Below are 12,833 nucleotides of genomic sequence, written 5' to 3' on the forward strand. Positions count from 1 at the left end.
TAGCCTTGACTTAGATGGACCTTTGTTGGTAAAGTAATGTCTCTGCTTTTATATATGCTATCTACGTTGGTCATAACTTTCCTTCCAGGGAGTAAGCGTCTTTTCATTTCATGGCTGCAATCAGCATCTGCAGTGATTTTGGAGCCCCCCAAAAATAAAGTCTGACACTTTCCACTGTTTCCCCGTCTATTTCCCATGAAGTGATGGGACCAGATGCCATGATCTTAGTTTTCTGAATGTTGAGCTTCAAGCCAATTTTTGCACTCTCCTCTTTCACTTTCATCAAGAGGCTTTTTAGTTCCTCCTCACTTTCTGTAAGAAGGGTGGTGTCATCTGCATATCTGAGGTTATTGATATTTCTTCCAGCAATCTTGAGTCCAGCTTGTGCCTCTTCCAGCCCAGCGTTTCTCATGACATACTCTGCATTTAAGTTAAATAAGCAGGGTGACAGTGTACAGTCTTGATGTACTCCTATTTGGAACCAGTCTGTTGTTCCATGTCCAGTTCTAACTGTTGCTTCCTGACCTGTGTATAGGTTTCTCAAGAGGTAGGTCAGGTGGTCTGGTAGTCCCATCTCTTTCAGAATTTTCCACAGTTTATTGTGATCCACACAGTCAAAGGCTTTGGCATAGTCAATAAAGCAGAAATAGATGTTTTTCTGGAACTCTCTTGCTTTTTCTATGATCCAGCCGATGTTGGCAATTTGATTTCTGGTTCCTCTGCCTTTTCTAAAACCAGCTTGAACATCTGGAAGTTCACCGTTCACGTATTGCTGAAGCCTTGCTTGGAGAATTTTGAGCATTACTTTATTAGTGTGTGAGATGAGTGCAATTGTGCGGTTGTTTGAGCATTCTTTGGGATTGGAATGAAAACTGACCTTTTCCAGTCCTGTGGCCACTGCTGAGTTTTCCAAATTTGCTGGCATATTGAGTGCGGCCCTTTCACAGCATCATCTTTCAGGATTCGAAATAGGTCACGTGCAATTCCATCACCTCCACTAGCTTTGTTCATAGTGATGCTTTCTAAGGCCCACCTGACTTCACATTCCAGGATGTCTGGTTCTAGGTGAGAAATCACACCATCGTGATTATCTGGGTCGTGAAGATCTTTTCTGTACATTCCTTCTGTGTATTCTTGCCACCTCTTCTGAATATCTTCTTCTTCTGTTAGGTCCATACTATTTCTGTCCTTTATCGAACCCATCTTTGCATGAAATGTTCCCTTGGTATCTCTAATTTTGTCGAAGAGATCTCTAGTCTTTCCCATTCTGTTGTTTTCCTCTATTTCTTTGCATTGATTGCTGAGGAAGGGTTTCTTATCTCTTCTGGCTATTCTTTGGAACTCTGCATTCAAATAGGACTATCTTTCCTTTTCTCCTTTGCTTTTCGCTTCTCTTCTCTTCACAGCTATTTGTAAGTCCTCCTCAGACAGCCATTTTTCTTTTTTGCATTTCTTTGCTATGGGGATATTCTTGATCCCTGCCTCATGTACAACAGTCTGCTATCCATGGTTCATCAGGCACTCTGTCTATCAGATCTAGTCCCTTAAATCTATTTCTCACTTCCACTGTATAGTCATAAGGGATTTGATTTAGGTGATACCTGAGTGGTCTAGTGGTTTTCCCTACTTTCTCCAATTTAAGTCTGAATTTGGCCATAGGAGTTCATGATCTGAGCCACAGCTAGCTGCCGGTCTTGTTTTTGCTGACTGTGTAGAGATTCTCCATCTTTGGCTGCAAAGAATATAATCAGTCTGATTTCGGTGTTGACCATCTGGTGATGTCCATGTGTGGAGTCTTCTCTTGTGTTGTTGGAAGAGGGTGTTTGCTATAACCAGTGTGTTCTCTTGGCAGAACTCTATTAGCCTTTGCCCTGCTTCATTCCGTACCTCAAGGCCAAATTTGCCTGTTACTCCAGGTGTCTCTTGACTTCCTACTTTTGGATTCCAATCCCCTATAATGAAAAGGACGTCTCTTTTGGGAGTTAGTTCTAAAAGGTCTTGTAGGTCTTCATACAACCATTCAACTTCAGCTTTTCAGTGTTACTGGTTGGGGCATAGGCTTGGATTACCATGATATTAAATGGTTTGCCTTGGAAACGAACAGAGCTCATTCTGTCATTTTTGAGATTGCATCCAAGTCCTGCATTTGGGACTCTTTTGTTGACCATGATGGCTACTCCATTTCTTCCAAGGGATTCCTGCCCACAGTAGTAGATATAATGGTCATCTGAGTTACATTCACCCATTCCAGTCCATTTTAGTTTGCTGATTCCTAGAATGTCAACATTCACTCTTGCCATCTCCTGTTTGAGCACTTCCAATTTGCCTTGATTCATGGACCTAACATTCCAGGTTCCCATGCAGTATTGTTCTTTGCAGCATCGGACCACGGTTCTATTACCAGTCACATCCACAACTGGGTCTTGTTTTGCTTTGGCTCCATCCCTTCATGCTTTCTGGAGTTATTTCTCCACTGATCTCCGGTAACAGATTGGGCACCTATCGACCTGGGGAGTTCCTCTTTCAGTATCCTATCATTTTGCCTTTTCATACTGTTCATGGGGTTCTCAAGGCAAGAATACTGAAGTGGCTTGCCATTCCCATCTCCAGTGGACCACATACTGTCAGACCTCTCCACCATGACCCATCCGTCTTGGGTGGCCCCACACGGCATAGCTCAGTTTCATTGAGTTAGACAATGGTCCTGTGATCAGATTGGCTAGTTTTCTGTGATTATGGTTTCAGTGTGCCTGCAGGTTAGTCAGTGGCCAAACTGGGATCTGAATCCACATCTGAATGACTCCAGAGCCTGTGCTCTTTGTGTTAGATCATATAGTAATGGGGGGTGGGGGATTATAATTCTTTTATTCAAGTTGATACTTGTTATGCTTCAAGCTCTTATTTTCTTCTCCAGCATGTCCCGAAACCAAACTTAGCAAAGCTACTGAAGGCTTTTCAGCAATCCAAGAGAAACGGTAAGTTATTTGAAGACTGTCCTCCTGGTGTTATTCACTGATTTGCAATTACACAGGTTCTCATGTACTCTCCCCTGTTTTTACTGTATTAGAAGCAGAATGTGGCACTGTGAGACGGGAGAGTACCACCTTCTCTGAGAACAATAATTCTGATAGTGAAATTGAAGATGTGCTTGAAACCTTTCCCAAACCATCACCTGGAGTCCAGGGCTTCCCTCATCCTGCCTCTCCAAGGCCTGAGCCTCTTCCAAAACCACTCAAGACTCTAGCAGGCCTTGGTCTTGCACAGGTAAGTTGTGTTGTTTTTCACTCTCGTTTTCCCCTGTACTTTCCCACACACCATTCCCTTGATCCTTATGATGAGAAAAAGGATTCCACCGTGGAAAAGGAAGGCTTCAAAGTCACGATACAAAATGATGTGATAATAAGAGCAATATATCTGCTTGATTCAGATTTATAAATGTTGGCATACTAAGTATGCCATTTAGAAAGAAAAGAATTACAAAGCAATTAGGAAAAACAGCTAGATGAATATGAAGATGGGGAGGGCAATGAAGGGGAAGAATTCATTTAAGAAGGATAAAATGAATATGAGATGGAATGAAGGTCAAGATGAAACAGATTATTTTACAAACACAACAGAAATGGTGAGGGTAAGTCAGATGAGGTTCTCTATATTATAAATATGAGATGAATTATTTCAAATTCAACTTAGGAGAGAGTGAGGTCGTGAAAACTCAATACTTTGCCTCTTCTGAATGACATATAGCTGAGTTATATGAAGAACTGAAAGAAAATTTGATCCTTAGGTTTTTTGGTGGTTGTTTTCGAGGTTGGTGGTGGTTTTTGTTTTTTTTTCTTTAATTGAAGTGTAGTCATTTACAATACTGTGTTAGTTTCAGGTGTATAGCAGTGTGACTTGGTTACACTTGTATGTGTATATATACAAAGATTCTCACTTTGAAATGAATGAAGCAGTGTCTTCTATTCAATCTAGCAAAACTTTCATTCGTAGGCAGTTCTAGCTGAGCTGTGTTTTAGGCCTTAGCAGATGTATTATGAATGAAGAGTTTGTGGCCCTTCCGTTTCTTGTTGTTACTGACTTACTGTTTGATACATACTTAATGTACTTAACTAATTTATCTTACTGTTTGGTATAGTCTTGGTGGAGGTTTTGGATCTTTTTGAAAAATAAAGAGGAAATAAGTAAGCATTTTATCTTCTCTTTTACTAAACTTATAATTTATAATTATATCAATGAGATTCTTAAACTCTCTTCATGACATAAGAAAATTTTAAACTGCAACAGTCTTAACGAAAAAAATGTAGAATCCCCGCCCCCCCCCCCCACCTCTGGAGAGATTCTGATTCATCTTTTCCTAATATCTGCAAGTAATGGGCAATTACACATATTAAATGAGTGAAATCACAGTTCATGATTTTTTTCTTATGTAGACTACATGTTATAAAATCATAAGGAAAGAAGAATTACCAACAGTTTGTAAAATTGTCTCAGAAAAGATAATTTTTTTACTTTGTAAAATATCTCTAGTAATATGTATATTCCATTTTAAGAATTTTATTAAACAATAAAATTTTAAGATGTTTTTTCTAAGAAGTTATTTTTAAGCTAACTTTTATTTTTAAGAAGTTTATTTTTTAGAAACTTTATTAGCTTCAGTATTTATAGGCGTTAAATTAGCATGTCAGTTCTTTGTTACACATGTTAAACAAAAATGCGAATTCTTCCCTATCTAAAACTCAGTCATTCTGGTTACTTGATTTTTTCAGCTCATTTGTTCTTTCCTGATGTGAATACTGAATCCTGCTTGATAATCATAGATGTATTTGAAAGCTTTGAAATCTCCAACCTGGATAATCATAGCTTTACTACTTTTTTATATCTAGACTGTTCCTTCGATCTTTATCTGCCATCGCAGAAGGCCTAGATAGAAAATTACAGCTGTTAGTGTGCTGTTTCCAGGGAAAAAAGAAGAAAACGATGAAATTTTCAAAAGGGGTTTTTGGAAAATGTATTTATTCTTTAATTGAAGGATAATCACTTTCCAGAATTTTATTGTTTTCTGTCAAACATCACCAAGAATCAGCCATGGGTACACCCATGTCCCCTCCCTCCCAAACCCACTCCCGTCTCCCTCCCCATCCTACCCTTCTACATTGTCGCAGAGTCACTCTCTGAGCTCCCCTGGTCATACAGCAAATTCCCACTGACTCTCTATTTTACACATGAAATTGTAAGTTTCCATGTTACTCTGTCCATCCATCTCACCCTCTCCCTCCTCCCCTCCTCCATGTCTGTAAGTCTGTTCTCTATGTCTGTTTCTCCATTGCTGCCCTGCAAATAAATTGATCAGTACCTTTGTAGATTCAGAATCTTTGTAGATTGCATATATGTGCGAATAGTATATGATATTTATATTTCTCTTTCTGACTTGCTTCACTCCAGAGAATAGGCTCTAGGTTTGTCAGCCTTGTTAGAGCTGACTCAGATGTGTTCCTCTTTATGGCTGAGTAATATTCCATTGCATGTATTGTTCTAGTTCTGTGAAAAATGCCATTGGTAATTTGACAGTGATCACACTGAATCTGTAGATTGCATTTGTTAGTATAGTCATTTTCACACTATTCATTCTTCCTACCCAGGAATATGGAATATCTCTCCACCTGTTTGTGTCGTCTTTCTTTTCTTTCCTCAGCGTCTTAGAATTTTCCGTATACAGGTCTTCTGTCTCCTTAGGTAGGTTTCTTGCTAGATATTTTATTCTTTTTGTTGCAGTGGTGAATGGGATTGGCTCCTTAATTTCACTTTCTGATTTTTCATTGTTAGTGTATAGGAATTCAAGTGAGTTCTGTGTATTGACCTTGTATCATACAACTTTGCTAAATTCACTGTTTAGCTCTAGTAATTTTTTTTACTAGAAAATAGTTTCTTTTGGGTTTTCTATGTGTAGTATCATGTCATTTGCAAAAGTGAGAGTTTTACTTCTTTTCAGATCTGGATTCCTTTTATTTCTTTCTCTTCTGATTGCCATAGCTAGGACTTCCAAACCCATGCTGAATAATCGTAGTGAGAATGGACAATGTTGTCTTGTTCCTGATCTTAGAGGGAATGCTTTTCATTTTTCCTCATCAAGAATAATGTTTTCTGTGGGTTTATCCTATATGGCCTTTACTATGTTGACATAGGCTCCTCCTGTGTCCATATTTTGAAGCGTTTTTGTCATAAACAGGTGCTGAACTGTGTCAAAGGCTTTTTCTGCCTCTATTGAGGTGATCACATGGTTCTTATTTTTTAGTTTGTTAGGATGGTGCATCACATTGAAACTGGTTTGTGCATATTGAAGAATCCTTGCATCCCTGGCAAAAACCCGAATTGATCATGGTGTACGAGCTATTGAATGTGTTGTTGAATTGTGTTTGCTAGTATTTTGTTGAGGATTTTTGCATCTGTGTTTGTCAGTGATATTGGCCTGTAATTTTCTTTTTTGTGTTGTCTCTGCCTGGTTTTGGTATCAAGGTGATTGTGGCCTCATAGAATGAGTTTGGAAGTGTTCCTTCCTCTGCAATTTTTTGGAAGAGTTTCAGAAAAGTAGGCATTAGCTCTTCTCTAAATGTTTGACAAAATTCCCCTGTGAAGCCATCTGGCCCTGGGCTTTTGTTTTTGGGAGATTTTGGATAACACTTTCTATTTCAGTGTTTGTAATTGGCTTGTTTGTCATTTTTATTTCTCCCTGATTCAGTTTTAGGAGGTTGAACTTTTCTAAGAATCTGTCCATTTTCTCTCAGTTGTCCCTTTCATGAGCGTATTGTGGCTCATAACGTTCTCTTATGATCCTTTTCTTTTCTGTGTTGTCTGTTGTAACCTCTCCTTTTCCATTTCTAGTCTTGTCAATTTGATTTTTCTCCCTTCTGTTCTTGATGAGTCTGGCTAGTGGTTTGTCCATTTTGCTTATCTTCTCAAAGAACCAGTATTTAGTCTGATTAATCTTTGCTATTGTTGCCTTCATTTTCTTTTTCATTTATTTCTGCTCTGATCTGTATGATTTCTTTCCTTCTGCTGACTTTAGGGGGTTGGGTTCTTTTTCCAGCTGCTTTAAATGTAGAGTGATGCCTGTTCAGTGCTTTTCTTGTCCTTGAGGTAGGATTGTGCTGCTATCAACTTCTCTCTTGGAAGTGCTTTTACTGAATCCCGTAGGTTTTGGGTGGTCGTGTTTTTGTTGTCATCTGTTTCTAGGAAACTTTTGATTTCCCTGCTTATTTCTTCAATAACCTTTTCATTATTCAGTAATGAATTGTTTAATCTCCATGAATTTGTGTTTTTTGCCATTTTTCCCCTGTAGTTGATATCTAGTCTCATAGTGTTGTGGTCAGAGAAGATACGTGATACACATTTTCAGTTTTTTAAAATTGACTGAGGCTTGGTCTGTGGCCCAAGATGTGGTCTATCCTGGAGAGTGTTCCATGTGCAGTTGAGAACAAAGTGTATTCTTCTGCATTTCGATGGATAGTCCTGAAGATATCAACTAGGTCCATTGGGTCTAATGTTTCATTAAAGTTTTGTGTTTCCTTATTGATTCTCTGTCTTGATGATCTGTCCATTGGTGTAAGTGGGGTGTTAAAGTCCCCCACTATGACTGTGTTGCTTTTGAATTCCCCTCTTATGCGTGTTACTGCTTGCCTTGTGTATTGTGGTTTTTCTATGCTTGGGGCATAAATATTTCCAATTGTTATGTCTTCTTCTTGGATTGACCCTTTGATCATTATGTAGTGTCCTTCTTCGTCTCTTATGATATTCTTCATTTTAAAGTCTGTTTTGTGTGAAATAAGGATTGCCACACTGGCTTTCTTTTGGTTACCATTCAAATGGAATATCTTTTTCCATTCATTTATTTTCAGTCTGTATTTGTCTCTAGGTCTGAAGCAGGTCTCTTGTGGGCAGTATATATATATGGCTCTTGTTTTTGTATTCATTCAGTTATTCTGTATCTTTTGGTTGGTGCATTGAATCCATTTACATTTAAAGTAATAATCGATATATATGTTCCTGTTGACATTTTCTTAATTGTTTCGGGTTTGTTTTTGTAGATCTTTCCTTTCTCTTGTGTTTACTGGCTGTAAGTCCCTTTAGTATTTGTTGTAAGGCTGGTTTGGTGGTGCTAAGTCCTCTTAACTTTTGTTTCATCTGTAAACCTTTTGATTTCTCCATCAATTTTGAATGAGATCTTTTCAAGTAGGGTTTTCTGTTTCTTTTTACGTCATAGTAGTACTTTAAAATGCCTCATAATTCCATCCTCACATAAGCATTTCTCTTCTACAAATTAAAACTTGTCTTTAAAGATCAATTTTAAAACAGAGTCTTCTTGTAGCATCTTGAATGGGTGTTTTACAATTAAACCTTTTCATTAAACTTAAAAATGCTTATTATGGTAATATGACAGAAATGAGTATTTGCATATATTTTTAAAAGTATATTTTTATATCCTTGAAACATGTTGAAATATATAATTGACCATTTTAATCGCGTAGTTTTCTTCCCCTGGTATTGTTTTATTTTCAAAAGTTCAGAATTCTGCCTAGGTTTGCATTAATTATACCAAGTTAGTATCTTTTACAAATAATTAAAGTATATGTTTTTCCTGAATAAGTTTATCTCTTTCTAATTCAAATGTTTTTATCCAAATCCTTTCTTCTGAGTCCTTTGCATGCCTCAAAATAATTTATTATACCCCAAACTGAAGGCATTATCCCTGACGCTTCCCTCATCCCTGACTCTTTATAAGCTATCCCTTCATCTGTCCTCCCCATCCTAGTAGACAGCATCACTGAATTTCAGCCACAGTAGGAAAGATCCTGGACTCCAAACTTCCTTGAAATTACCAGCTCCAGTCACTCAGGAAGTTCAGTATTTTCTGCCTGCTTATCAGTTTTCATATCTTATCACCATAACTCACTGTCTCACCTATAATCTTGAAATATTCTTTTCTCGTTTGGATACCCTGATGTTCTTTTTTATGTTGCTGCCAGAGTAATCTTTCTAAAATATACTTGTTAATCTTTTCATTCGTCCTGGCTGTGCAGTTTGTTTTAGAATGACTGTTACCGTTTCTCGTTGGCTGTTTTTAAAGCCAAATTAGCTTTCTAATTGCAGTTTCATGGACACTTTGGGTGATGCACCGTGTCTAGTGTGCTTACTGTCCACTCTGGAGATTTGCTTATAGGTTTTTGGCTTCTGTTTTTCTCTTTAATGCCCTCCTGTACAATACTGTCATATTTGCTACTTCCTTCAATCTAAGTCTGAATTTGGCTATAAGGAGTTCATGGTCTATGCCACAGTCAGCTCCCGGTCTTGTTTTTGCTGACTGTATAGAACTTCTCCATCTTTGGCTGCAAAGAATATAGTCAACCTGATTTCGGAATTGACCATCTGGTGATGTCCATGTGTAGAGTCTTCTCTTGTGTTGTTGGAAGAGGGTGTTTGCTATGACCAGTGTGATCTCTTGGCAGAACTCTATTAGCCTTTGCCCTGCTTCATTCTCTACTCCAAGGCCAAATATCCAAACAGGGAAAGGAGTACATCAAGGCTATGTATTGTCACCCTGCTTATTTCACTTATGTGCAGAGTACATCATGAGAAACGCTGGGCTGGATGAAGCACAAGCTGGAATCAAGATTGCTGGGAGAAATATCAATAACCTCAGATATGCAAATGACACCACACTTATGGCAGAAATTGAAGAACTAAAGAGCCTCTTGATGAAAGTGAAAGAGGAGAGTGAAAAGGTTGGCTTAAGACTCAACATTCAGAAAACTAAGATAATGGCATCCGGTCCCATCACTTCATGGGAAATAGAAGGGGAAACAGTGGAAACAATGAGAGACTGTATTTTCTTGGGCTCCAAAATCAGTGCAGATGGTGGCTGCAGCCATGGAATTAAAAGATACTTGCTCTTTGGAAGAAAAGTTATGACCAATCTAGGCAGCATATTAAAAAGCAGAGACATTACTTTGCCAACAAAAGTCCATCTAGTCAAAGCTAAGATTTTTCCGGTAGTCAAGTATGGATGTGAAAGTTGGACTATAAAGACAGCTGAGTGCCAAAGAATTGATGCTTTTGAACTGTGTTGTCGGAGAAGACTCTTGCGAGTCCCTTGGACTGCAAGGAGATCCAACCAGTCCATCCTAAAGGAAATCAGTCCTGAATATTCATTGGAAGGACTGATGCTGAAGCTGAAATTTTGGCCACCTGATGCGAAGAACTGACTCATTAGAAAAGACCCTGATGCTGGGAAAGATTGAAAGCAGGAGGAGAAGGGGACAACAGAGGATGAGATGGTCGGATGGCATCACTGACTCAATGGACATGAGTTTGAGTAAACTTTGTGAGTTGGCAATGAGCAGGGAGGCCTGGCGTACTGCCGTCCATGGGGTCACAAAGAGTCGGACATGACTGAGCGACTGAACCGAATTGAACTTGTTACTTCCTAGTGCAGGGCAGTCTTTTCCCTTTCATTTGAATAAAAGCATGGCACCAAATAAAATAAAATATTTTTGTGATGATGTAATGCCTTTACTTGTTTAGTAGATCCCCGTCACTTGAAGGAAGAAGATGACACTTGCTTTTTTCTGTGTGACCCTGGTCCTCCAGTTTTGTCTCGATACAGTTCCCAGTAACTGTGATCTCGTTTCCCACATGACTTGTTGACGTTGGTGCACACCTCATCTGTGGGTTCCGGCCGCCCACCTAGAACCCCCCTCCCGTCCCGGCTCCGCACGCTCTGTCTCAGACACAGCCCCTGTCCCAGCGTTCCGTGCGCTTCTCGGGTCCTCCCGCCTCCTCGCCCCTTGGAGCCTGTCCTGCCCTCTGTCCCCCTCAGCTGCAGAGCTGCCGACGGATCCTCTTCTGCTCTTGTTTGTTTTCATGTGTCTCTGCCTCACCCAGACACAGAGCAGAGTCACTTTTCTTTACAGTTCTAACTCCTCCCGGGACGTCCTAAAGGATGTCCTAGACACAGTGATTGCTTGTCGTCTTACTGATGGACTGAATGACCAAATGAATGAATATGTGTTCTGAAGTTGGGTTTTGGTTTTATTTTGTCTTGTTTTTATAGGAAGGAGCCCCAAAACCAGAACTTGTTGAAAAAGAAAGTGATACTTATATTATTGAAAGGGCTCCCCAAGAACAAGCAAATCATGACCATTTGACTTCTGTTGATAGAGCACACAGAAATAATAAATGTGGTAAGTTAGTGAATGTCTGTGAATTTTTTCTATACTTAAAAGCAAATATAAAAACATGTAAAGGGTATGGATCCAAATACGATATCCATTTTGTTTTAAGTACATTTCTTTTGCTCTCTTTCTTCAGAAGTGTCCTACCTACTACCAACTTTTTCTTCCTGAAAATGCTTCAACCCTCTGAAATTCTTTTCCACTAGTTTATTTTATTGAAATATTTGTGGATAGAGATAGACTTACATATGTCTTTAAAATTCATAGTAGTGAATGTTCTCATTAATGTATCTGTGACTGCATTTTACAGACATGATGTCAGCCGTAGGATTGGGAGAAGAGGAAGATGTGGAATCACCTTGGGATTCTGAGGTACTGTCTTCTGTTACTCTTTTGAAATGTAAGCCCTGAGTAGTAAGAACATGAAAGCGGGAGATGCTGTGGCTTTCTCACCTTTGTGTTTCCCCATCAAAACTTTGTTCTTACTTTTAACCTATATTCTGTGCTAAATTACCACATAGTACACTTTTGTTCATTTGCAAGATTCACCTAATGAAGTCAGTGTAGTACAGAAACCAAGGCTTAGAGATCATAAGGAATCTGTTTGAGTTCTGAAGTTACATTTATCTGAATATTGAAATATTGTTTCAGGTCAGTCCATGGCCACATGTTTCTTTGTTTTTTTGTGTGTGTACGTGTGTGTGTGTGTGTGTGTGTGTGTATATCACCTCTTTTGTAGATTCTTTTCCCATATGCGCCATTGCAGAATATTGAGTGGCATTCCCTGTGCTAGACAGCAGGTCCTCATCAGTTATCTGTTTTATACACAATAGTGTGTAGTGTGTATGTATCAGTCCCAATCTCCCAGCCAAATGTATGTTTATTTGGTACATATGTTTCTTTACACATATGCATGTGTAAAACTGCTAGAGAGGGTCAGAGAGAAACAGGTTGAATTGTGGTTTTTTTATCACTTGGAGCTTGAAAGATAGTGCTTGAAACTTGAAAGTGTTGCTGTGTTTGGATTGTCAGGTTAATCTGGAAAGAAACATTTCAATAGAAGCAAAAGCATGGGGAATAGTAATAAATATGTGGAATTATAATAACAACAGTTTGCTTTAGCAATGTTTTAATAAGTAGAAACCATTTTGGATTATTTAAGTAGCAGGGGAACTTCCCTGGTGGCTCCGACGGTAAAGTGTCTGCCTACAACGTATTAGAGAAAGGTTCGATCCCTGGGTCGGGAAGATCCCCTGGAGAAGGAAATGGCAATCCACTCCAGTCCTCTTGCCTGGAAAAATCCCATGGATAGAGGAGCTAGGCGGGCTACAGTCCATGGGGTTACAAAGAGGCGGACATGACTGAGCGACTAAACTTAAGTAGCAGGGCAGAGTACCTTTATGGCAGCCGTACCTGAGGTAACATAAAGTAACGATGCCCTGTTTGAAGGTGGCAGCTATGGAAGGAGATAGGAAGGGCCTGATGTCTTCATTGCTGGCAGCCACTGCCTGGTGGTCCAGCAGTGTATGACGTCAGCATCCAGGTTCTGCCAATTGGCCGCTGTGAGATCTTGGCAAAACCTGTCTTAACTGGGTTAAATGTAGGCAG

The 12,833-nt window shown here is 39.2% G+C and overlaps 1 protein-coding gene across 1 annotated transcript in view; it reads left to right on the top strand.

The window, feature by feature from the left end:
* LOC133045273 (putative ankyrin repeat domain-containing protein 19) overlaps nucleotides 1-12,833 on the top strand; it is a 55,694-nt gene that overhangs the window by 17,013 nt on the left and 25,848 nt on the right. Inside the window, exons 9-10 of the mRNA XM_061127560.1 lie at nucleotides 2,915-2,975; nucleotides 3,068-3,264. Of these exons, the coding sequence (XP_060983543.1) occupies nucleotides 2,915-2,975; nucleotides 3,068-3,264 (258 nt within the window). The remainder of the gene's footprint in view (nucleotides 1-2,914; nucleotides 2,976-3,067; nucleotides 3,265-12,833) is intronic.

Source organism: Dama dama, chromosome 23 (genome assembly GCF_033118175.1).
Source record: "Dama dama isolate Ldn47 chromosome 23, ASM3311817v1, whole genome shotgun sequence".
Lineage (NCBI taxonomy): Eukaryota > Metazoa > Chordata > Mammalia > Artiodactyla > Cervidae > Dama > Dama dama.